General features: G+C 42.1%; 1 protein-coding gene across 1 annotated transcript in view; it reads left to right on the top strand.

Annotated features, from left to right (window-relative positions):
• Positions 1-392: 392 nt before the first annotated feature.
• The window catches only part of asap1b (ArfGAP with SH3 domain, ankyrin repeat and PH domain 1b), a gene marked incomplete at its 5' end in the record, with an annotated part of 48,443 nt that continues 23,263 nt past the window's right edge, over positions 393-25,572 (top strand). The window contains 9 exons of the mRNA XM_080489961.1: positions 393-455; positions 8,379-8,451; positions 12,676-12,821; positions 15,193-15,267; positions 15,664-15,713; positions 15,921-16,050; positions 20,991-21,076; positions 22,933-23,008; positions 24,442-24,528. Of these exons, the coding sequence (XP_080346087.1) occupies positions 393-455; positions 8,379-8,451; positions 12,676-12,821; positions 15,193-15,267; positions 15,664-15,713; positions 15,921-16,050; positions 20,991-21,076; positions 22,933-23,008; positions 24,442-24,528 (786 nt within the window). The remainder of the gene's footprint in view (positions 456-8,378; positions 8,452-12,675; positions 12,822-15,192; positions 15,268-15,663; positions 15,714-15,920; positions 16,051-20,990; positions 21,077-22,932; positions 23,009-24,441; positions 24,529-25,572) is intronic.

Genomic DNA, 25,572 nt, shown 5'->3' with positions numbered 1-25,572 from the left:
CATATCCCATAAAATATCAACTGATCAAAACCACGACGAGGAGAGAATCGGGGAGGCTCAAATCTTTTTATGAACTAATATAGAAACTATTAAATGTTCATCTCATCTGCAAGTTCTTCCTCTTATTGTTGTGTTGGTGGCCAGTAATTGAGTAATCCAACAGCTGCTTCGTGTGAGTAATGACTTCCTGCCTGCTGAGCTCCGTACAGATGAAGGTATGCTTGTGCTGCTTGATGCTAAGTGAGTGGATGCAGCAGCGTGTGGGTGTTGTCGTGAAAACAACGAGCGGCGGGCCGTGTGAGAGCGAAGCACAGCAGAGGGGAAGCCGCCAAATCATGTGTGAATGTAGCGCCGCTGCAATCTGCGGCCCGACGTCCCCGCCTCCCGCATGCATGCGCCTCGGTTCCTGCGACGTGTCTCCGGAGAGCTGCGGCAAAGAGTCGCAGCTCTGCAAAGTGAACAGAGTGACCCCGCCGAACTCGATACTGAAAAGCACACAGCTGAGCATTTCCCTCTCCGAGTGTGAAGATTAAGAAGCGCACAGCAGCACTTTGATTCGTATTGGTTCACCTCACTGACGTGTAACATTAGCAGGTTGACATTTGCCTAAAAGACACAAGTTCCTGACTCTGATCTAAACAAAACAAAAGAGACGACGACAAAATACACTTGTAGTTTTGAAAGTTGTGGCCCATGAATTACTCACTTTCCATGTTTATGCCTCCACAGACAGCTGTGTTGTGTTTTGTTTTTTTTAGCAGCTATTGTTTTCCTCTTGTTTTATTCTCAAATATTTCTCAACATTTGTATTTCAACATAGAGCCGGCCTTGTCGATGGTCAGTGGAACTTAACGGTCACATTGCGCTGCAGTTGAAAGCCCCGACTGTTGAAATCTCATTGTGGATTGGATTTCCTTGTGGGACGTTCAAGTGCTAATGGAAGGTTGACACAAATGTGAATTGAGCTACGAGAGGCAAAGCATCAGTGGGCTTTGTTGCTGGAAAATGAAATCTGAGGCGGAACAGAGTGAAGGCCGAGTGCTGCAGGCAAAGCACATGGGGGCGACTGAACGATGCCCGGACATCTTGCTGCAGGCACAGTTTGGAGTATTTAGAAGTTTGACGGGAATGTTTGAAGTGATCCGAGTCTTGCCTCTTGGGAGGTTGGCATGCGCTCAATTTGCCCAGACTGAATTAAAGCTCAATCAAAATCAGTGTTTGTGTAGGTTAGTGTGCACTCTTTTCAAAGGGGCTTTATGGCTCATATCTAACATGAAACCTCATAAATATAATGAAAGTCCATTATATGAGTCAATACCATTTACTAAACTTGACTAACTTCCACAATAATGCAGTGTCCATGGCTTAATGTCCCCATGGGCTTTTTTGTTGCTTTATTTTTATTTATTTTTTTACCAGCGGAGATACTACCAAGACTTCATTCAAAGTTTTCATGATTAGAGGGTCTGCCTCAAGGAGACAGCATGTCTAATCCATCTCACATTGTGTGCTTTTGCATTCAGTCATGTTTGGTGTGCATACTTCAATCGGATCACATCTGTTGACTTGATTTTCTCATGGACCTGGTCTTTATGCAGCAGATTTTGGATGGCTGTGTTCTTATTTCTATAAATACACTCCACCAACCAAGCAATCACACTAAAGTTGCCCATGTGAACATGTTAAACTGACGCTGATTCATTAAAGTCCTGATATGTGACTAAAGCCATAAGTTGTTTGTTCAGATGTGGTTCTAGTGCATGTTACTCGTATCGCTCCATTAAAAAATGAGCTGCCCCTTTAAATTTGAACAATGGTTTTTGGCACGGTAATAGTCTGTAGGTGATTGGTTATAGCACTTCTCTGCTTGTGTGTCTTTTGATATTCAGGATCCTCTGAACATAAATCTCACTCAATCCTGTGGTCGCCCTGATGCATACCTCTTAACTGAAACCTCAACCACTGACAGTCTATATAGCGCACTTTTTTTCTGTGCGTGTGTGAGAAATAGGCCATCTGACCTCAGCTGCTTTTGGAAATGTTACATCCTCTCATTTTTCCCATTCCGCTCGGAGAGCTGAAGGCCCAGCCGGCTGCAGGCCCAGAGAAAGGGATGTGCATTTGTTTCCTGCCAAAGAAAACGGCTACCCGCCCTTCCTGCCTGAGTCATGCCACATAGACTCAACCAGCAGACACACAGACTGACTGACTTACTTATCTTTTATGTGACTTCATCAAACTGACCGAACAAGAGCGAATAGGTTTATTTATGTGACATATGGGACTATATGACCCCTTTTTTCTGTATGAGCTTGTATGTTAAAGCTGGACATGAAGATTGGTGGACACAGAGTTTAGATATACCCGCTTGACATTTGGCCCAAAAAAAAAAGGAATGGTTGCTTTTTGCTTCTAAAAATGACACAGCGGAAGTATTTTGGCTGTGTCTGAACTCCAGGGAAGTCCATTGATAATTGTGCCCCTTCCTGTTTTCTTCTAGTAAGTAATTTGCATTTGAGGAGTTTGCCTGTCCGCTCTGTGCTGGGTGAGGGGTAAAATGTGCCGGAGCAGCTTCCTGCTGTCTTCACAATGAAGAGTGTTCAGCTGAGGTGTGAGACCGCCAGATTGCACCTCTTTTGTTTCGGTGTAACCGTCCGCTGCGTATCATCACAGGCGAGCAGAGCGGCTCAAAATTTTGAAAAACAGTTGATGAGCTACTCGACAAGAACGTGTCGTCTTTATCCCGGCCTGGTTGTGAGTGGAGATCGGCTGGTGTCATCAGACCGAGTGCTGCCGACTCGGGACGGGACGCTGACAGGCCTGGACGCTTCCTGCTTCCTGTCAAAGGGACGGCTGCAGGGGAAGCGGCAGGGCTGCTGGGGGAGGATAAGGCTTTGTGCAGGAAGCGTGAAGCTGAGACAACCTCCAGTCAGTCACACCGAGTTACTTCAGCCACCCCCCGACACCCTCCAGAGGGTTTGACCTTTCTGTGCTTTGCTCTGTGTTTGTGCAGTTTTGGGGAATCAGGAAGCCTGTACCGTTGACCCGTTTGGCCACTTGGGTCACGCTTTAGGCTGTTTGTGTGATTGTGTTATTTTTGCTTTGCCACAGTTGGGCTGCAATAACCAAGAACTTTCATGTGATTTTAAGTGTTTTTAAATGCCTGCTCAGCTTTGTGAAATCGCACTGTCCAGGCTTCAGGGGAAAAAGGTTCTCTGATTGTTTGTCCTTACGCTCATTTCACAGACTTACAGCTCAGTTTCCTTTAAAATATATCTTTTTTGTGAATGTTGGTTCATTATAAATCATTCACGGCTCGATGAGCTAGTGCATGCAGAGGACTTGTTGAATTCAATAAAGTTGTTTTCCTTTAATCCAAGGTTTTATCTTTGCATTTTAGACTGTAATTGATCCACTGTTTTGTCACAGTTTTGAGGAAAAACTAGCAAGATTCATGAAGAACCTCTTTGTTGTGCAGTCTTTTGTAAAAAACTGAATTCCTTAGGTGCTTCATTGTTTATTGGACCAAACAAGAAGAGATGGTATGCATGCAGAAAAGTTAATCCATAATATAATTTAAAGGTCCTTGTTGAAGCTTCTGTTGGCATTGGAAACAGGACTTTAATAGTGACTTTTAAAAATGGAAAGAAATCTTCATCCCCTCCTCTGATTTTTACACTTCAGCGTTTTATGAATTTGATGTCCTTCACTTCCTTTAAATCGGCCCTCTACCCCTTTTGGCTCCACCTCAGACGAAACTCCCACCATCTCTGCCACTTACATGTTGCCTTTCGCAGCACCAATGGCCCCTTCAGATTGATGTTACAGCACTCTGCCGCTGTGAGATTTCTCTCATTTTCTCCTCGCAAATCATCCATATGCATCACCCTCTGTATGGGTGGAAAGATGAGCGGACGCAGATGTTTTGGCATTGTTGCACTCGCTGAGGCCCCCCCCCCACGAGGGGTTGAATTGGAGCTTGCCATTGGTCGCCAGCCGATAAAAACAGTCCTTTGACTATACTCAATAGTTGTCAGCTTTTGGAGAGCAGAGTTTAGATGCATTCTTGTGTGTTGTCAAGGGTTTGCAAAGAGTTTGTGCCAAGATGTCGTTCAAGATTTCATTGATTTTCTCCATTTTGCCACAAAAGGCGGAGAGAAAACTGCACCGGTTACCATAAAAAACAGCAATGAATGAATGTAAAGGTGATCATTGGGAATTAATCCTGTCTGTCATGGTATCTGAAGTAAGCGGTCTAAAAGTGATGCTAAATCGTCTTGTCGAGACATAAAATCTGGATATTTCGAGAGTGCAAGCAAAAAAAATAAATAAAAAATGTCTAGAAAGCCAGTAAAAGCCTTTTCGTGTTTCGGATGAGTCTTTTCATTAATAGCACGGACTTGGTGGAACATGGGTGACCCTCGGGTGGCATTGCCAGCTGCTCTCAACACGAGCGCCACAAAGGTCAATCTGCCTGCTCGGTCTCTGCTGGGCGCTTTTCATCCCAGTCAGCACGAGGAAGGATGTTCAGCATGTTGTAAAGAGGCTCTCCTGGAGGAAACACGGCGTGTTAGTGAATGTATCAGCTGTTAGAGAGATCTAATCTGACTTTTACACTATAAAACGTCCTATCTAATCGCTTAAACGGACTCTGCTGCACTATGTTAAGAGAAATATTGCTTCCTTTTCGACACATCAAAGACACAGTTTAATATTTCCATTTTCTACCAAAGCTGAAATCCACTTTTTTTTGTACAGTAACTTACAGTATGCTATTTTTTTATTTGTATTTTTTTCACACATCAGCAACAAGACAAGAAATACTCCTGGAATGTACTGCAAATTGGGAATCTCCATATGTGTGTGAGGTTTTTAGACACTTCTGTGTCAGGAAATGTATTGGAAACTATCCATCCATCCATCCATCCATTTTCTGCCGCTTATCCGTTTCCGGGTCGCGGGGGTGACAGTCTGAGCACTGCCACCCAGATCACATTGGAAACTACTATAAATGTATTTAGTTTCTGTTTAGCTCGGGTTATGGCCCATTGTCTCCAGTCTTTGTTTTACCTAACTAGCTGTTGGCTGTAGACTTGTTAGCACACAGATATGGGAGTTGTTCTTATTTGTAACACAAATGATACTTCTGATTTGTTTTTATTGTTTATCATGTAGTAGATAAATAGAATTTCAACAAATTAACATTAAACCATTGACATGTTTGAGTGATTAATGAATTTTTGTTTCCAAGCCATAGTATTTCTTTTGCTGTTGAATTCCACCTTCTTTTATTATTTAGAGGATTTCTGTAGCAACAAATGTATTTCTCCCGATACTATGATCAGTGTGTAAACACCTCAATTGTAGACATGTGGAGAAAACCTCTCGCTGATAGTGCTGCTAAACCTCCTTTCATTACATGACTCTAAAACATGGTGAACATTTTCTGTCTGTTTTTCTTTAATGCTGTGTGGAAGGAACGATCTGATTAGTGGGTCAATCGTGTGTTCAGAGAACCGGGGTTATGTATACAATCATTTCAATGTTCTTTCATGCAGTTTGAAGATTACCATCATAGCAGCTGTGTCAGGATAATAACATCCACAGTGTCACTATTGCCAAAATAAGGCGACTATTACATTTTCATTCTGGCCGAAGCCTGCCCGGCCTCCTGTTTAGCTGAGAAGACACGGGTCTAGGTAATGAGGTGGTGCAGGGAGGTATGTGGCAGCAGAGCCTGTTCCCATGTGCCGAGGGATCAAAGGGCTCGGTCCTGGCAGAACGGGCCCCGCGGCGGCAAACTACTGCGGCCATAATTGGGGAAGAGCCATGTAAAGCTGTCCAAGGTAGGCCAAGGACGGCTTAATTATGTAGTGAAATTTAATTAGCCGATTGTTGTGTGTGCGTGCCTGTGCTTTTAACCGGCTGACCTTGTTGTAATGGTGTTTTTTTGCTCGTGTTTATCATCCATTACGAGCAAACATGGCAGACTTATGGTTCCATTCCCGGTGGGTAAGAAGCGTTTGTACTGTCGGAATAAATTATCCTGAAAAGCATCAAGTCCCCCTTTAAAAAAATTTTAAATCAATGTGTGTTTTGAGTTCCTTGTGCTTCTCGTTTTTTCTAAACATAACGAGCCGTCCAATAGACCGTTGTGTGTCCGTGGCGAATAAGACGATAATAGATGTCATACGGACAGATGGCGTTCAGTGTGACAGGTGATGTTCATGTTGTTTTTCCACGTCTCTTGGTTGTTTAGCTCACTGCAGGGAAATGCTTGACCTCAGTATCACTATATCTGCGTTATTTTTTTGTTTTTTTTTGCATGTGCGACGCATTAAACTCCCATCATATAAACGCCTGGCTTTGATTTTATTGAGCGGTTGTTACACTCAGACATCGAGGAAACACAAACTGTAAATAACTGCAGGAGTCCCTATAGAGAAGGAGCTGTTTGGATAGACTACAGACTTAGCGCAGGGTTCTTTGGATTAATAGTGGTGGTGCCAGCCTGATGTGCACGCAAGTAAAAGCAGGCCATTGATCACTGCATTTATTGGGTGTGAGCTCATTGTGGTTTTATTCCTGTTCTCCTGGAGGATCATTTAATATAGATGGGGTTGGTAGCGATAGTTTCCATTGACGTTGTAAACAAAACTCATCCTAAAGTGGTTCCGACAAACCTCTCAATGCAATTGCAACAGAACAAGACAGTTACTAACAAAACATTGAAGTGGAACAATGTACGAACATTGGAAAATGTTTGGGTGATTCAGTCTGCTCTTTGTTTGAAGACAATTTGAACCATTAGCCAGCCAAATAATTGAAGGTTTTACAGGCAGTCTGTTTCCATTTGCCGCCTCAGCACCATATTGCATTTACATTTTAACTGTGTATTATATTTGACATGAACTCACAGTGAAATCACGCATTTTGTCTTGTCTTTGCAGTATAGAAATGTGCTGTCAACACCGCTCCAGATCAAGTGCAAAAATACAAAGTTACAGTATGTTCAGTTGTTGAAACTTGATGAATTCAGCACATGATTGAACATTGTTTTCAATGACCAAATGGGCCGAATATTTAGATATTTCATCATTGCAGATGTGTTGTTAGTGACACACCAGCATTGACTTGCGTTTAGACTTACATAGTTCTTGGAATTCTTGTTGCTAATAACATTAAAATGGAATCATGCACGAGCCTTTATTTATCTTCACTTTTACAGTTAACTGACAGAGTTCAAATTAAATCTACCCTAATGGTTACTTTTGTTGGGAAATTGCATATGAAGTATTTTCGTTATTACAAGGTCAGTCTCTGGACCAGATTTGTCCACGTGGTGGACTGGTTTTGGCCCTGTGGCCGTTTGTTTGACACCACTGGCAATCAGTTGACCTTCTAGACGGATTTTAAAGGAATTGTGACAGAAGAAATGATGTAGATCTTAACCAACCAAGAAGAGTTTTACAAAATGTAACCCTCTGAGAGGTTATAATCTCATGTTGATGTGATGAGTCACCATCGTCTGACATTTCATTTAATTTGAGATATCTGTGCCGGGGCAGCTCAGAGATGAGAGAGTAGAAGTGTCCGTCCTGTGATTTCAATCTGCCAGATGTGAGTTATGGGGTGTGTTTGAACGTGGTGGAGCTTCAGATGTAGTTCTTATTTTCTCTGGCAGTGACAGGAGCCACATAGTGAGTTACATAGACAGTTTCTTCTTGCCTGCGGGAGATGTTTATGATGATCATTCTTCCTGGTGCAAGGAAGGTCATCATAAATCATGGTGCACTTGATTTGACTTGTGCAGCTTTGTAAAGTTTTCAAATGATAAATATGAATAAACGACTTACTCCTGCTGCAGTGATCTATAACGTCTGTACTTTTATGTTTATAATGCTCAGCATTTCACTCACTGCTGCTTCGGTTGCAAAACTTGCATCAATAATTTGTGGAATTGAAGTGAAGTGAGACAAATAACCCGCTGAAACAATGGGTCAGCGCCTGTGTTTATAGTCCAAGCATTTCCATTGAGTAATTTATAACAATAAAGAGGCTAACAACGACTAAATTGGATACAGTGCCTATTTAGTAACTACAGAGCACAAAGGCTTTGCACCATCAGTCAGCAATGTTGAAATAATGATTTATGCCACATTTAGGTCAAGCACTGTATTGTAAGCATTGTCGCTTCATGGACTCTGCATGCCTTGAATTGCTGAACAAATTCAAGGCATGCAGAGTTTGTTGTTCTTTGGCTTTAATCTTTTCAGGTCTGGTTTACCATCAAAACAAGTGAACGTGTCTTTGTTTGCAGGGTCTTTAATTGTTAAAAGCATTCTTTTCTTTTTCTTTCTTTTTTCTTTCAACTCCAGGCATTGGACCAGGACCGAACGTCCCTGCAGAAGGTGAAGAAGTCAGTGAAGGCCATCTACAATTCAGGTCAAGGTGAGACGTCCATTTCTAAAATAATCAGGCCTCACTGAGCTTTGGCTCCAGTTTAAGGTACATTTTCACGACGCTTTAGAAATTCCCCCGAGGTAAATCCCAGGATTTCCTAAATAAAAAATGTGGATTGCTTGTTCCTCTTTTTTGTTTTTATTTGGATAGTTGCCTTTTGTGGGACAGATGGTGGTTTGTGTATGTATTCAGGCTGTCCCAGAAACCAACACCTGAGTTTGTTTTTCCTCGTTGCTGCGACATGGAGCCTGCGTAATTTTCCACTGAATACTTCAGAGAGTGGCCTCCTCCCTGCAAATTGACAGTTTGAGATGTTTGGCCCACAAAAAAAAAAAGAAAAGTTTGTTTGTTCTCCACGAAAAAAGAGAGACGCTTACCTCGGCCTCATTGTGTCTGTGTAGAATGAGAAAGTCCAAAGAGCAGCTGCAACAACTGGAGGTCGGCTGTTTTAAAAGGTTAGCCACCAGTTAAAGTTATTTGCGTGGCTGGCTGCACACAGTATTGTCTAGTTAAAGTCAGGCAAATACTTTATGCGATCTCTAAATAGATACAAGAGTGGGAGGTTTGTGCTTTTCGGTATGTAAAAATGGGACAGATGGACTCAGGATTTGAGTTTCTAAAGACAGAAGAACTACTTGTCGCCTCTGAGCCAACGTCGCTCCCTCGCGGTTTTCAGTTGCAGCAAAGGATACGTCTACTAATCCCAACTCGTTGGGGATCCATCTCTGCTGAAACACTTTTATTGCCGGGAGTGATAAACTGATTCCTCCTCTTATTGCGGTCAGTGCTACTTCCAACAGCAGGCCTCGCGAAACAAATCTAATGATTTGTATTTTGAAATCGAAGCGATGCCGAGTTGCCATCTGTCTCGTGCTGAGAGGGAAACTCGCGCGATTCCCTCCAAACTCACACGGCACATGGTTTGATTCGCAGCAAGTAATTAATGAATGCTGGACTTGTGAAAAATGTTGGCATCGACGGCTGATGTAAAGGGAATGAAAGCAGCGCTTGTTACAATTATGATCTCTTGTTATGAGTTGTATTTTAATTTGTCTGCATGACACTCGTGCACATTTTCAACAAAACCTTCAGTTCCAAAAGGTTTGTTTTAAAAGAAATCGTTCTTGTCTTTTACCATTTTCATACAGCTCTGGCTTTCATGACAAATTTGGGATTTTAGTGCATTTCATTAAATTTTTTCAAAGCTTGCAGAGAGCCTGGACTTTTGTCTTTTCTTAAATAAACCCTCATGTTGTGTCCTCTCTTCCTCATGAATCAACAATTATGAATGATAAATTAGCCTGAGCTTTTGCTCTCCAGTAGTCACTGTATTGATAAATCTACCTCATTCATCTCCATCCATCCTCAAACTTATATATTTTCATTAAATTGTTGATATTATAACTTCAGTTATATAAGTTCAGTTATTATTTATTACTTCCTGCTTTTGCACAGGTTAAAAGTACCAAGCTTGTTTTCACACCTGTGTGTTTTATGTCAAGCGAGTTGAGTTTTGGAAATGAGAACTGCGCTGAGAAAACTACAGTCGCATTACAACCACAACGGCCGCACCTGAAGACTTGTATGAATCCAGTCACACTCTGATGAACTGTACTTCCAGGGTGGTTTTTGTAAAGCGTTCCCGTAGTGATATGAGCTATGCATATGATCAAACATGGTGAGAAAAAAAGATTTAATTCATCCTTGATATTTTGACCTAAAGCTCTATCAACCACCACTACAGTTAATATATTGGGGAGGCTGCATTGGCCTATAGGTTAAAGGGACGAGCTTGTGACTGGACATTTGCATATTTGACTTCCACTGCCTAAAACTGTGGCTCCCTGAGAAATTCGGATGCTGCTGCTTATGATATGTGTAGTGAGGGTAGCTACGAATAGAATTGGTTAAATGCAGAGAAACATTTTCCTAAAAGTAATGGAATAAATAACAGAAAAAGACTTGATAAGGTGAAAAGGAAAATGTGAATTAATAAATTGTACAAACTAACCTCTTAAAGAGTGTAAGGAAACTGTGCTTGTAGCAGGGTAAGCATGTTCTCATGCTCAGTAGTCATGGAAACATGATGTTCCACATCACATCATACTCTGTTGTCATGGAAACAAGAGGTTTTCCATATTCTATTCTATTCTATTCTATTCTATTCTATTCTATTCTCATTCTCAGTAGTTATGGAAACGTGAGGCTTTCCTTGTTGCACGAACTGTACCAACTACAATCTAACAATTAATATTTTGTTCTCATCAATTGCACCATGAATCTAGTACCTATTCATACCTGTCCCTCCACGTTTTCTAAATGTACGATTGCCTTGGAAAAAGGTGTAATAAAAGACAACAATGAAATTAGGAATCAATAGAAATGTACAGACTGTGTTCTCTGTGGTAAATGCTGGTGTTCCGGCTTATATTTGACTAGTTTCTCGAGTGACAAAAGTTCAAAACGGCCTCAGCAGTAATTATCTCTGCACGGCCCCTGCTTCACCTGACCGCCCTCTCAGGTTTCCTCTGTCGATTTGACAACAGTCTGAACACCTCCATCCTCCACCTCCTCCCCATCTTCTACATAACGCTGTGTACAGATGGATGCTGCTGGTTGACTGACGGTCCCCCGCTGAGCTTTCAGAGGCCTGAGAAACCACACATCTAGTTTAACCGACACCGACTCTATGTAAAGGTGTCTTCTTACTATCGCCAAAACATGCAAAACAAAAATCTCTGTGGAACAGCTGTGCTGAAAAACCCACAGCCAAAGGTCACATGTGTCTGTTATCACGTTGCTGATGCTCTGAAGAAACTTTCCATTGCAGGATCAGTGGAGTATTTTTGGCACATCTGTGCTATTATGAACATCAAAAGGAGACATTACAATTCTGTTTGTTCCAGGCGCATCACAAAAGAAGCTCATTAAGCGCAGCGTTTGTACTTGGTTCAACTGTTGTGAATAAAATCATGCTTTTTCAGGCCATCCCTGCTTATGAAGGTATAAACTTAATCAGCGGGTTGTTTGTAAAGGAAAACTCTGTCGTGTGGTTTCGAGGACAGAATCAGATATTAAAATCAGCAGCACCTGGGCTTAACGTTGATTCCCCAAAGATGTTTCCCTCGTCGGAAAAAAGCACAGATGTGTTGACAGGCCGAGGCGTCTAAAATGTGTTTCATTGACTGTTTTGTTTGTATTTTGGTCATCTCAGACAAAAGACAAGCAATCAGAAATCTGTTTTCTTATTTTCAGTGTCAGATTGAGCTTTATTGTTAATATTATTGTTACCATGTGAACTTGAAAGGACAAAAACACTTGCTCGTTCTCCATATACTAATATACAGAGCTTTTGTTTCATAAGTGCCACGAGAACAATGGGTCCATTCTTTGTTAGCACCGTCTATTTTTCCCCTGAAGGCTCTGTTGGTATATGTAGACTTACAGGTTAAGGTGGTCATTCTTCAGTATTGGGCGGTTTTGTGCAGTCCAACTCAAATCCTGCTAAAATCTGTAGGATTGTCAAGATACGTGATGAGAAATGTAACAAGGAGGAAAATACCAGCAGAAAACCCACAATCACTACCTTTTCTTTTTTTTTTTTCAGATATATATCAACCACCGTCCCCTTAATTGTGTTTAATACATTCTCTTCTTTATGACTTCCAGATTATATATAATGTTATTTTCCTCATGCATCCCAAGTGCTGTAATTGAACTTTGATGTGTTGAATATTTTTAGTTTTTCCTCATAATCCTTAACATATGCGACTTACTTTGATTGTCCTTTTACATACCACTGATTCAGCTGCATTTTCCAAAATATTTATTGATAATTTTATTAAACTCAGCTTTCTCTTTTAGTTTTTCTGTTCAATTTCCTCATTTCACTTATGCCTGTTTCCTAAATCTAATAATAGGATGACTGTCATGGGCCGTCATTGTCCTTTTATGTGCTTTTTAATATGTTTTTCTTGGTTTTCTTACAATAAATGGTTACTAAGAAAAACACCAAAACAACACAAGTTAGTTTTAGATACTATGTCTCGATAAAACAGCCTAAAACTGCAATTTGTCCTGTGACCATCCTTGAGTTGTTCACCCTGCCAGGATGCCTCGGAACAGGCTGATCTGAAATGTCGGTCATTCAGACATGCCAGCAGAAAATATGGTGACTTTTTTTTTACATTTTCATCTCTATCTTGCACCCAGACCATGTCCAGAATGAAGAAAACTACGCCCAGGCTCTGGACAAATTTGGTAGCAACTTCATCAGCCGGGACAACCCTGACCTGGGAACAGCCTTCGTCAAGTTTTCCTCCCTCACCAAGGAGCTGTCGGCCCTGCTGAAGAACTTGGTGAGTCCAGCATGTCAGCACTCACAGCGCCATTAATGTGAATAGCTGCAGAGAGAAGGAGCGCTCCTGCCTGTACGGGTGGTCCGGCCCCTCAAAAGGACAGAGCAAGGAAAAGTGTCCATACAGCTGTCTTCACTTGCATAAGTGGTTTAGGATTGGTCCAGGGTTAAGATTAGGATTACATTAGGTTAAGGGTTGTGGTTATGCACGTAGAGAGGAGGACAGTCAGGAGAAGCTTGTTAATGTAACATTCGAAGTGTGTGTAAGTGAATGAGACCGGTTCATCAGGCTCTGTGCTGGTTCAAAATTTTGCTCACGCCGTCAAAACCGTCGTCATGTCGTGACGGTATAGCTGACTGCAGCTACATCTACTACCTCCGAGCATTGTATTTTTATTATTCCTTTGACCCAGACGGGCTCTTATCTCCCTGCTGTGGATTTCCCCTGACGTCTCCCGTGAATAATGCGTCCTGTTTAAATCCTGTGTGAGTGATTGTTGTTGGAAGAAGAGGCAGACCCCCTCTCTCTCTCTCTTTTCCTGTGTGGCTGACAGCGAGATTAGACTCCATAAATACACTCGGCAGCACCAGGAACAACCATGTGTACACTTAAGGATGTGTGTGTGTGCGTGTGCGCGTGCGTGTGTGTGTGTGAGTGTGTGTGTCCACGTAAAAACTGTCTTAAACCCTAAATCACTCACCAGAGCTACCTGCAAATTGCAGGAAAGTGAAGTTGTGTCTTTCTCATCCTCTCTGCCTTCGACCCTCGTCTCTTCCACTTACAGTATAACACTAAATGAGCTTTTCGGACTTCAATAGATGTGCCCCGGGGGCTGCTGGTAGGCGCGTGTACTACAAATTACTATCGATGAGCAGCGCTTGCTTTGCATGTCCTACACGTGTTGTCGTCTTCAATGTAAAGACTTTACAACTGTTTTTGTTGTTGTTGTTTTTCCTCACTGTTTATTTTACGTGGTTTGAGAAAGTAAAAAAGAGTCGATTACAGTTTCCAGGATGGGCTTGTTGGAGTACGTCGGCAGCCGGCCAGTGAGAGATTGATCCTGACGTTAGCCACATGCAAGACAGGCACTTAAGAAGCACATTAGCGCCCATTAAGCGTTGTTTACTTCCTTGACCGCCGCTGTGTGCCTGTGTGGACTTGGCTAATGACGAGAGGGACTTAAATGCTTAATATGGTTGTAAATGACCTTGCTGATCCTGATGGTTAGAGTTGCTGAGCATAGCTGTGGCAACCCGAGCTGTTAGAAACCTCATGCTTTAACTAATTCTGCTGTAAACTGACTTGTTCTGCCAAATTCAGATATTTATTCAGGAATTAGCAACCTTGTGTCCGAGACCGTCTTACTTTGGCACCGGGGGTCACAAAGGGGTCCCGAGGCTTTGTCCGCTCTCTGGTTATCAAATTTATATGTGCACAAGTTGAAGAAAATCATAATAACAGACTTTATGTAATCTGGTAACTAATTATTTGCACTAGAGGATGTTTTGGCTTCACTGTAATGTTTTTTTTTCACCGTTTGGACAACAGATTTTCTTTGAGGCAATCTAAAGGTGCTCATGGTAAAAAGAAAAGATTTTAAACCTTTGCATTAATGCGTTGCACTACAGGCTGAAGGTTAAAGTTCATGTCTCTATGAAACACTCACAGTCATTTAGTTAAAACTTGAGCCTTTAAGTCCACACTGAAAATACAATACGTCAAATCTATCTGTCTCTATACATTTCAAGGTTTTATCCCATCTGGTGAATTGTTGTTGTTTTTTTTTGTTTTTTTTCCAAGAGTGGCTATGTATTTGACTTTCTGTTAAATAATTAAAATGTAATACAGAAAATCATGACTGCAATATGAAAAGACAGTCTTCCATTTACAAACTCAGTGAATTATTATTTGACTGCAGGTTTATGTATCTCTACGGAGCTTTTTAGCATCTATTTCAATCTCTGTATTTCTATGTTATTTTGCCTAATGTAAACTGAGTGACTTGTTGGTGACCATAATTAATCTTTTGAAGGACAATAGAGGTGGTGGAAACCAAAAGTAGAGCTCATTTCTGAATGGCGCTTTTTAAAACACACTTATCTTGCCTGTAGGGTTAATGAAAAGAAAAGACTAGTGTCCTTAATTCAGCTTTAATACTTATTCTTGACATCAGTGAAGCTCCATGTCATAAAGAAGTGAGTTAAATAGACAAAACTCTTATAACAGTTGAATGATGACTGTTTGATGGTTTTAGCTGATACCTCCTTAAGCATTAACCTCTGACAGCATGTTTTTACGATATATTAACTATGTGACTTTGTCTCTTTGTGACTCCCCGTGGGCCTCCTCCTTCTCTTCTGTCCTCTTTCAGCTCCAGAGCCTCAGCCACAATGTGATCTTCACCCTGGACTCGCTGTTGAAGGGCGATCTGAAAGGAGTGAAAGGGGTAAGATTTACAGTAAACTGCTGCTGCTTCGTCTCTCACTGTCTCCTCGTGCTCCGGTCCTCCTCATGGTGCCACTCAGCAGTGGGGCAACTGATCCCTTCAGCCTGCCTGTGATTAAGAGAGTCAGAAAAGAAAGCAGGGAACTCAGAGACTGTAAATTACACAGGAGTAAGCATACCCTTTGTGTTGAGTTTGCGTTGAGTTACTGGGTTGTGAACTCTTAATGTTGGAGGTACGCGGAGGGGCGTGGTCACTCGCTGGGCATCCAGGTCATAAATTGTGAGCGGAGCAAGGCATTTTCTGGGCCTCATGCAAGGATCCAACTCTGCAAATGCCTGCGTCCCCACTGTGACCTCTTTGTAGTTTGCTGATTCTTGCTCTTCTGCCTCTCTGCAGGACATAAAGAAGCCCTTTGACAAAGCATGGAAAGACTACGAGGCCAAGTTGTAAGTGAATAATGAAAGCATGCTTTTGTAATCCTCTGTAGTTACACCATATAGTTTATCATAAAGCCATAAATAATGGATCAAACGCGGTTGGTTATATGCAGCGATGGCGCTTTGAGCCTTCATGAGCACAAACTTGCAAATCCATTGTGCCCTCCGGAGGGGAAGTGCCTCCGTTTTAGTGACTCGTGCGCTCCTTTGTGTCAGTACAAAGATTGAGAAGGAGAAGCGGGAACACGCCAAGCAGCACGGGATGATCCGCACCGAGATCACCGGGGCCGAGATCGCAGAGGAGATGGAGAAGGAGCGACGTCTCTTCCAGCTTCAGATGTGCGAGGTAAAAGTTAGTCTCTTTGAATCCGACTTCAACACAAATCACAACTGTGTGTTTGGATTCACACTAATTCATGTAACAGGTAAAAGAATATTGATGGAGTTTAAAATCATACCCAGCCTGCCTCCAGGAAGATCCCGTTCTTCACTTATTCTGTAATCGGTTATGTCGTCAATTAAAGCGTATTATAGATATAAAATATACATTGGATAAAGTGAAACTGTGCGAGCTTTAAGCCAAATTATATTATACTATGCTATATTAAACTGTTATTGTATTTTAAAATGATGAGAAATGTTTCATACCTGATAACAATATTATTATTGCCGCCTGATGGCAGAACGTTTGTATGTAAAACAGCTTTAGTCACGAAAAGGATTGAGCTCATCATCAGTCCTACTGAATTTCAATTCATTCCATTAATAATTTTTCCTGCGATAACAGAAGACTTCTCTTCTGAGAGTTTTGATTGTGTTTTGTTGGCCTTCAACGTGAGCAGCCGATTAACCGCCTGTGAGGCGTTCAAGGACACATCAGAGTTTCCATGACCTGTGATCGTCGTTTTATTGGAGAGGGGTTCGAGGACAGTTTGAGTGTCGGTCTTCACAGCTCACAGCTCATTGCACAACTATTATTGTAGGTTTGCCGTAAAACAGATATAAAATCACTTCCTGAAGAAGGAAGTTTCATTCGCTGAAGCAAATTGAGGAATTCAGCATTTATGGCAAAGAGATAAACAGTATGACAAAAAAATTGTCCATTCTTGATGTTTTTCCTAATATAAATGACATTTTAACAGCTCAGCTCTTTTAAAAAGTCATATTGTCAATTTTATTTTCACCATAAAAACCCTGAATTATGTTTTTTTTTTACCCCTCTATGATACGTTGCTATTATTCTCAGGCATCTTCGCCCACTCGCACTACAAAGAGATGAACACAAACATTCATAAAGGGAAAGACGCAAATGCTGCCTCAGGTCTCAGTGGGTTAAAGTGATGTGTTTTGGCTTTCTCTGCAATCTGAACTCAAGCAGAAGGAGTGTCTTGAGGACAAATGCTCCTTGTGAGTTGAAGGTTCACCTCACAGCTTCTCATTGAGTTAGATTTGAGCCGCTGGTCACGTTGTGAGTCGAAAACACTGCTACTGAAGATGTGTAGTAATACTGGGGGAATGCAAGGCCTGGTGGATCAGGTCATTATTTAGGCAAAGCGTCCAGACACAGATCACATACCAGTAGGACTGTTTAGTTTCATCTAAGTAGTAGTGAAGGTTGGAGGTCATTCTGCCTTGTGCTGGCATGAACTGTGAAAGCTGCTGTCTTGTTATGAGTCACTCTGGATTATAAAGCAGTGTTTTGTTTTTTTTAAACCCGCATCCTCCTGATAAACAAAAGACATAGTTTGTGTGGTTAAAATAGGCTGAACGTCACACAATGAAACATCCTGTTGGTCATGTCAGTAAGAAAGTTGATTTTCTTCTTAATAAAGCTCTTCAATGCGCAAGATTAGTTTTTTTTTTTCTTTGTAATTTTTCTTAATAGAAGTTGTATGCTCAAAAGATACGGCTATAGCGCCACTGACTCACAGGAAAACTATGTAATTTTCTCCTCTGTCAGCGCCAAAGCTGAAGTGGATGTTGCGGTAAGGTACAAGCTCGCTGATAAAACAATTTAGATGTTCGCCCTGTTATGTAAACTAGTTTCTCTTCTAAAACATGTTGATTTTTCTTGGTATTAATGCACAAACGCTGAACTTAAAGTAACCTGACAGCCAGAATTAAGTGTAAAACAAACGCGTGCTCTTTCTGTGCCCGTGAGAATCGGAGCGAACGGTTAGAGCTCACTCCGCTTTGCCAAAAAAACCTCTCTAGCGGTGGGCGGTGACGCCTACGCCTCGTTCACTGTTTTATCCTGGTAGGATTTTTTACTCAAATTACATAATGGCCCGATGGCTGTTGCACTGCTGTTGGTTGTGTGAATAATTCACCCGAGAACTCGCTGCTCTCCTTTTGTGCGCCGCCATGCTGATCTGCCCTCTTCTCACCGTGACTCTCAAGCCTTTTCTTGCTCAAATTTTCCACCTGCGTTCAAACTTCTTATTCTGTTACTCAGTGGCTACCAGGAATGTTTTCCAGTGACTCCATTTAGCCTGTTACCTTGCTTAACCCACAGTTATGAATTGTCGAGTCAAAGTAAAGAAATGTGCTTGTTGCGTGTCCACTCCCTCTCACCACTTCAATGAAACTGACTTGCCGTTTGTAACTGCAAAGCTTTGTAGCTCCAGTTGAAAGACAACAGCAAAATGTAGATGTGGAATAAAGCCACACCAAGTCTAGGTTGCAAGTTGCAATTTCTTGCTGTAAAAAAGAGAGCAGATGAACAGACTAATGCAGTTCTGATTGTAAACTGGGGATCTTTCAGTCTACACAGCAAATAGTGAATCTATGCATACAGAACTAATTATGATAATGATAATACAAACTTCATGTTAAGGTGAAATGGCTACCTGGCACTTCAGTGACACCAATAACCAGTTTTTGTCTTTTTTTGAATGAATCCATTATCTACACTCCTAGATATATATTTTATCCTTAACTTCTCAGCTAAATATCTGTGTCTTTGGCTACTTTCTCCTTTAAGAACTTCATGCTGCTGCTTGTTGGAGCTGTGTAATGTTAAATGCAGTTAAAGTAAACCAAAATGAGAAAGTCGACCGGCTGAACAATGATGTCAAAGAACGTTAAAGTTCTATGATGACCACGGATGGTGCAGACTTGGTGATTATCACCGGGTTCAGCAATGAAATTCTATTTTTCAGGAAGTCTATCTTGTCAGTTTCTGCATTGTACTGTTTAGCAGTCCGCCTCCACTCGATCCAGGATGCCAAAAACAAGTTGTTGCTCACACATCATGTTAGCTCTTGCTTCCTCAGTTCCCGTTTTGATTTCATATCTCTAGTTTTCCTCAAATCTTTGCATGTCCTCTCACACATAGTGTGATACTGATTGGCTCTGCGTGAGTCCTCTGAGGAGGGTAAAAATGGTCCTCTGTGGCTTTTGGCTTCTCGTTTCTTAGCCAGCCTCACTTTAAATGCTAGTTTGATGACTGTGCGGTCAGAAAGAATATATTTGACTTAAAATGAAAACATCAAGGCGCTTTGTAATGAGGACAAAGCTGCCTGTGGTCTATCCATATATAATCTGTCTCAGGCCAACTGCAGGTCAGCCTGCAGGCCAAAGATAATGAGTTTTGAAAAGCATCTATCTGTTGATGCTTCTATAGAATTGTTAGTATTCGATTCAGAAATGTGTTTCTGGTGCTTATGAAAATCTGAATCTCTGTTGTTTTGTTTGGATATATAGAGTAAGATGAGCTCAAGAGGCTTTCCACAATATATGTGACTACGTTCTCTGCAGATTTGCAGAGTACATTCAGATTTATTTGTTTTATGAATGGATTTCTGGTGCAATCACCATTCACCTCAAATACAGTTTCATTTATCAGATGAACTTGTTGTATCCGGCCTAGATTTGCAAATGTATTTGTATTTTGCATGTAATGAGTGTCAAAGGTGCTTCGGAAATACAAATACAGTCCTCAATAATCACAAATATCAGATATAGACTAAATTGTGTGTGTGTGTGTGTGTGTGTGTGTGTGTGTGTGTGTGTGTGTGTGTGTGTGTGTGTGTGTGTGTGTGTGTGTGTGTGTGTGTGTGTGTGTGTGTGTGTGTGTGTGTGTGTGTGTAGGGCAGTTGCTGCAGTCAGTGGTACAATCTGTTCATCCCACTTAACCTCATTTCTCTCTGTTGCGTGAACTCTCTCTCTCTCTCTCTCTTTTTCTCACTCTCCCTCTCCCTCTCTCTCTCTCGCTCTCTCTCTCTCTCTCTCTCTCTCTCGCTCTCTCTCTCTCTCTCTCTTTCCATGTTACTCAATCACAAGATTACAGGATGCTTTCACTCTCTCACCCTTTTCATCCTACGCTGTCAGCGAAGGAGCCTGGAAAGGCATTGCTCAGCAGGCTGCATTATGTTCTGCCCAGACGCGGCAGCGGTGGAAAATGTCGCCGCTCATTCACACAAACGTGTCCAAGCACGCACATTCGGTGATGCCCTCCAAAACACTGAACCCACACAAGCTTCAGACAAAATGTGGATAATCTCCTGTCCAACAAGCACTGTCAGGCACACAAAGGGACAGCACATGCGTGCGTACACACACGTATGCACACACACGTGCACTCATCCGTGTGCTAACACACACATGCGTCCGCACACGATGTGAGGAGCAAATTGAAAGTGTGTTGGCGTCGGCAGCTCCAGAGCGGCATTGTGTAATAGATGAGATTTTACTGTGTAGCTGAAAGTGGTCTTTGGCTGTGACTCTTTGTAAATCTCTGGGGATTGGCATGCTGTGGGATTAGTTTAAGATAAAGATTATCTTTTATACATTTGTTTGGTGGGTGCAGTGTCTGAAGACATTTGTTTTGAATCATCAGACGGGCTGAGTGAGCACACAGCCTACAAAGCACTTCCTCTGGAGGCTATTCTCCTTTTTTTTTTTTTTTTTTATCATGCAAATGTGAAATATTTCTCATCACCCCTTTTGAAACTTTATTTAGATCAAGGCGGAGGGATTGTATTCTCTAGTTCTACAAGGCATTTTCCACAGTGTTTACCAGTCTGCCCCCACTCCCACAGTGTCAAGGCAATCTGGGCTCCCGCATCAAAGGCTTCATGAAGCATATGCGCACTCAGATGTGATTATCATAATGCAGTGCTCATATTCACAGTGTCTGTTGCAGAGTAGGAGTCTTCACTGTCTGTTGAACAGTGCTGACATATTATACCTCATTAAGCCCCACACACAAAAAAAAAAAAATCCTCTAAACGTGCCCTGCATTTCAACAAATGGCTGAACTCTCCACCTCTCCTCTTCTTGCAGTACCTGATCAAAGTAAATGAGATCAAGACCAAGAAAGGAGTGGACCTCCTCCAGAACCTGATTAAGTATTACCACGCACAGTGCAAGTAAGTACCACCTTAATCCCTAACCCACCCTATACAATACACTGCTGCCGTGTGCACCAAACCAGCGTAGTCTGACACTTTCCTCAGTCTTTGCAGCAATTTATGTCAATTTTCTACCTCCTGTGTGATTCACAGATTTTGGGGGTCTACAGTCAGTTGTATATATAGCGCTCATAAATATGCACAGGTCATCATACAGATGCCTTCCGACAGCTGCAGAGTTCTGGTGGGTCAATAAAGTGGGCGCTCTCTCCGCCAGCACCGCAGCTCATGACGTGACAGGATGACAGATTTTCTCTCGGTGTTGCTACGTCCTGTCATAACTCCGCAGCAAAACAATATACTTTCCCATTAATCTGTTCAACATGGATAGAATTGCCACGGTGTTGATAGATGGGAGTCTTCGTACTCCAGATGTGGACCTGGGAAACGGTTAAAACTCACTGCTCGAGGAGAAGAAATCATTGGGTTCATCTGAAGCGCTGCAGTAATTTTACATTGAAGAAACTTGCAAATGCAAAAGATCTTCTTGCATGTCAAGACATGGACTCCACTAGGCCTCTGAAGGAGTGCTGTGGCAGGACAATGGGAGCTGCAGACCCTTTGAAAGTTGTGAAATGAAACCCTTGCTGGTCCACTGCTTTTCCTTTCTTGAACCACTTCTGATAAATACTGGCCGGAAACACCAAATAGGAACTGCAATTTTTGAGAGTGTCCCTCCCATAAACACGTGCCATGACAGACAAATATCCATTGTCAGCACAGACGCTGAAACGACAGGAGGACTGATTGAACTTATTCACCCAAATGAAGAGGACAAATCCATTTATTGCCGTTTTACTTGAGCAGAAAGCAGCTAATTGTTGCGGAGAAATTGCTGCTGTTACCATTAAGTTCTGTTGTCTGTGTAATCTGGTTCACTTTCAGTTATGTTTATGATTCTCTGTATCACAGATGTCACATTTAACTGGTAACCTTCTCCTTGGTTATGGGTTGTTTTATGTATATTATGTATAACATATAGTACGCTGCTGGATTGTCCAATGAAAAAAGAAAAAAGTCACATAAGATATGTAAGAAGTTATAAAATGTTTTAAATTTCACTGAAAGGAAAAGTCTTGAAAATGTCATAACTATACACCGAATCTCTGCAAAATTAAAAATGGCTGATAGAAGGTTGTCTGACGAAATGTGGAACTTAGTTTGTCAAGTTTTTAACTGTTCATAAAATGAGAAGTAAAATGAATTGAGGTTTGCTGCTCAGCTAAATGTACAAAGAGTCATGGGAGGTGAATCCTGCACTTCCGCGATACAGTGTGACACTTTGCAAGGTCAACAGTGCTTGACACAAGGCCTGGGTGGAGAGGGAGGAGAGACGAGGGAACCTCAATGCAGAGACTGGAGAAAAAACAAAAACAAGCAGCGCAAAGACACGTCAGGGAAAGTAATGAAAAAGGAAGCGGGATACAGGCTCTAAGAGGAAGAAAGCGTTGGGAAGAGTACAGAGAGCAAGCAAACATGGGGTGAGGTCATTAGGGGTGATTTGCAGCTGCAGCGCTGCATGGAGGTGTGTACTGCTGACAGATCTGTAATGGATTTCAGGGCGTGCTAAGCACCTCTGCAAATCTGCCGAGCACTTGGCCAGATACAGTTTCTGTGCCCCGAGCCAAAAGGTGCAAGCGCGAGCCGAGCCGAACATTAAACTGCCCCAATCTGTCTCTTTCTGAGGGTGACCTTCAGAAATGGCCCGGAGGGACACGCTGTGGCACATGACATTTGTTCAGTGCTAATTCACATAAATGGACGAGTGAACGTCGTTGCCAGTGAAATTGTAATGTATGGTCCGTTCTCTCCAGTTTCTTCCAGGATGGCTTGAAGACAGCAGATAAGCTGAAGCAGTACATCGAGAAGCTGGCAGCTGATCTCTACAATGTAAATACTCACTTCTCTCATGGCTGATTTCGTCTGTAAAGCGAGGCGTACAGACACTGTGCTTGGTTGTTTTCTTCTACATAAATACACTTTGAGTTGAGTCCTATGTGTAGTCACTGAAGAATTCATTTCAATTGAATCTGTTCCAACCATCCTTCCATCCATTATTCTCACATGCGGGCAATTTCAAAGACACCGGTTCACCTTAAATGCATCAAAAAGAATAAAAGAGTATAGAAAAGGCACACATGGGACAAACCGGGACTCAAACTAGGAACTTCTCGCTGTGGTATGAGAGTGCTGCCATATTCTTCTAAAGCTGCACTTTCATCAGAATACAATGCTCTGCAGTTTAAAAAGTCAGATAAGCCGAGTCATCTGTTGTGATTCAGGACTTCACATATGCACTTCGGGCAACATCTGAAAAGGTCAAAAACAGAGCTCCACATGTTCCTGCCAACAAATATAAAAAATTTAAATCAGCTCATATTGGAGGAAATCAGTGGGTTTATCATTTCTAGTTATTTATATAAATTCAGCACTTCTGAATGATTCTTGCAATCTCACAACTAAGAATTTGTATTTGAACAGCCGACCTGTAGATTGTACCCCGGCCTTCATCCATCCTCAGCTGGGATCAACTCCAGCTACACACAAACCTGGATTAGTGATAAAAGTGTTATAGAAGATGGATGAATGGATAATATAAAGAGACAGCATTTGCATTCACACAAGACAAAAACATGCTGTCAATGCAGTTAATGAAAGTTCACTAAAAGCATTTAAAATGTCATAGAATGGTTGAAACAGAGTCAGAAATTCCTTCTCATTTGCATCACCTACAAAGATCTACTTTTTATATGTGTTCTGTGGTCCGTACTGCAGTAACATTTTAATCTAATAAACAAAACAAACTAAAGAAAGTTAGACCTCCTTCTCACTAGATCGCATTTTACTTGCAGAACTTTGGACATGAACCACATGAACAAAACAACCCCGCCACAGTATACCAATGTCTTCAGTGATAAATAGATTGAAACAAGAATCAAGTGATTACAGAGGGAGAACAGTTCAGAAAGTTGATGGAGAATGTGTATGTGATCCAACATTCTACCTACATAAGAATCTACACACTACTTTTGATGCAGTGTTGGTGTCTCTTTGATTATCACTTCAGTGTCTGCTGTATTTCTATTGGTCATTGCATATTGTGTGGTTTTGTGGGACTGGGTTTGTGTATGCTTTTATGCTCTCTCCACTCGCAAGTCAGTGACAACAGCCGTCTGTGAACCCGTCGTTATATGACATAAAACCCAAGTGTTTAACCCACGATCAAAGATTAAAGAGTAAACCAGGGTCCTTCCATGCAAATGATTTCCTCCCAAAGTAAAATGTTTCCTCTTTCCCTCACCCACACATATTCTTCTCTGCAGATCAAACAAACTCAGGATGAGGAGAAGAAGCAGCTGACCGCTCTGCGGGATCTGATCAAGTCTTCCCTCCAGTTGGACCAGAAAGAGGTATGCAGGTCACACCCATCCACCCATAGCCAAATTTAAACCAAATCCTCTGCCAGGCCAGCACAAAATGAGCTAAACTGGGCTTAAAGCAGCCACGGCCGACCTGAATCAGTCTGTCCAGTCACACTGAACCCCCACTCCTCCCTTTTTTTTTTTCACAATTTAACCACATGCTTCCTCTCACTTTGGTCACCGCCACGTTTGGAGCTCGTCTCCTGCAGCACAGAGCGAGTGCCCAGTGCTGTACCATGCTGGTAGCCAGTGTGTGGTAGGCTTTGCTGGTGACCAGTGTTGTGCCTCACTGGCTGCTCAGTGGAGAGCCCGACACACACACACACACACACACACACACACACACACACACACACACACACACACACACACACACACACACACACACACACACACACACACACACACACACACACACACACGCTTAAAAACACTGCCAACTGATTTTACTTTTATTATCGGCGCCGGCTGCTGTAGCTGTGTGTTCCTTTTTCACCCTCTCGGTTCACACGTTCACACTCTCAGTACGCCTATCTGCATGACAATCTATACAGCTTTCACATTTTAATTAACACTCTAGCTGTAGCAATTTCTGGTGAGCACTCTCAGACACTTTGTGGTTCAGTTAGACACACGGTTAGACAACACTATTTCACACTTTCTCCACTTGGGTCGGATCTTTCACGCCTCTCCCCTCTACCTCCCCTCTCTGCCTTCTGCTTGTCTGGAATCAAGTCTAGAAGAGTAAGTGCTGGTGCACGTTCAGCATGCTGGCATCTGTCTGTTCTGCTTGACAGTAGAGTGGTTTGGCCTGTAGAGATGTTGCAGAGCATGTTCCTGTAGGCTGTTTTATTTTCCTAGTAGCAGTTTCAACATGAGAGGTCCTGCAGTTTGAAGATGGAGAATCAGCTTGTGGTGTGTGTGTGTGTGTGTGTGTGTGTGTGTGTGTGTGTGTGTGTGTGTGTGTGTGTGTGTGTGTGTGTGTGTGTGTGTGTGTGTGTGTGTGTGTGTGTGTGTGTGTGTGTGTGTGTT

This window comes from Lipophrys pholis (genome assembly GCF_963383615.2).
Source record: "Lipophrys pholis genome assembly, chromosome: 20".
Taxonomy (NCBI): domain Eukaryota; kingdom Metazoa; phylum Chordata; class Actinopteri; order Blenniiformes; family Blenniidae; genus Lipophrys; species Lipophrys pholis.
The sequence above is the reverse complement of the archived record's forward strand: the minus strand, read 5'-3'. Positions and strand labels throughout refer to the sequence as shown.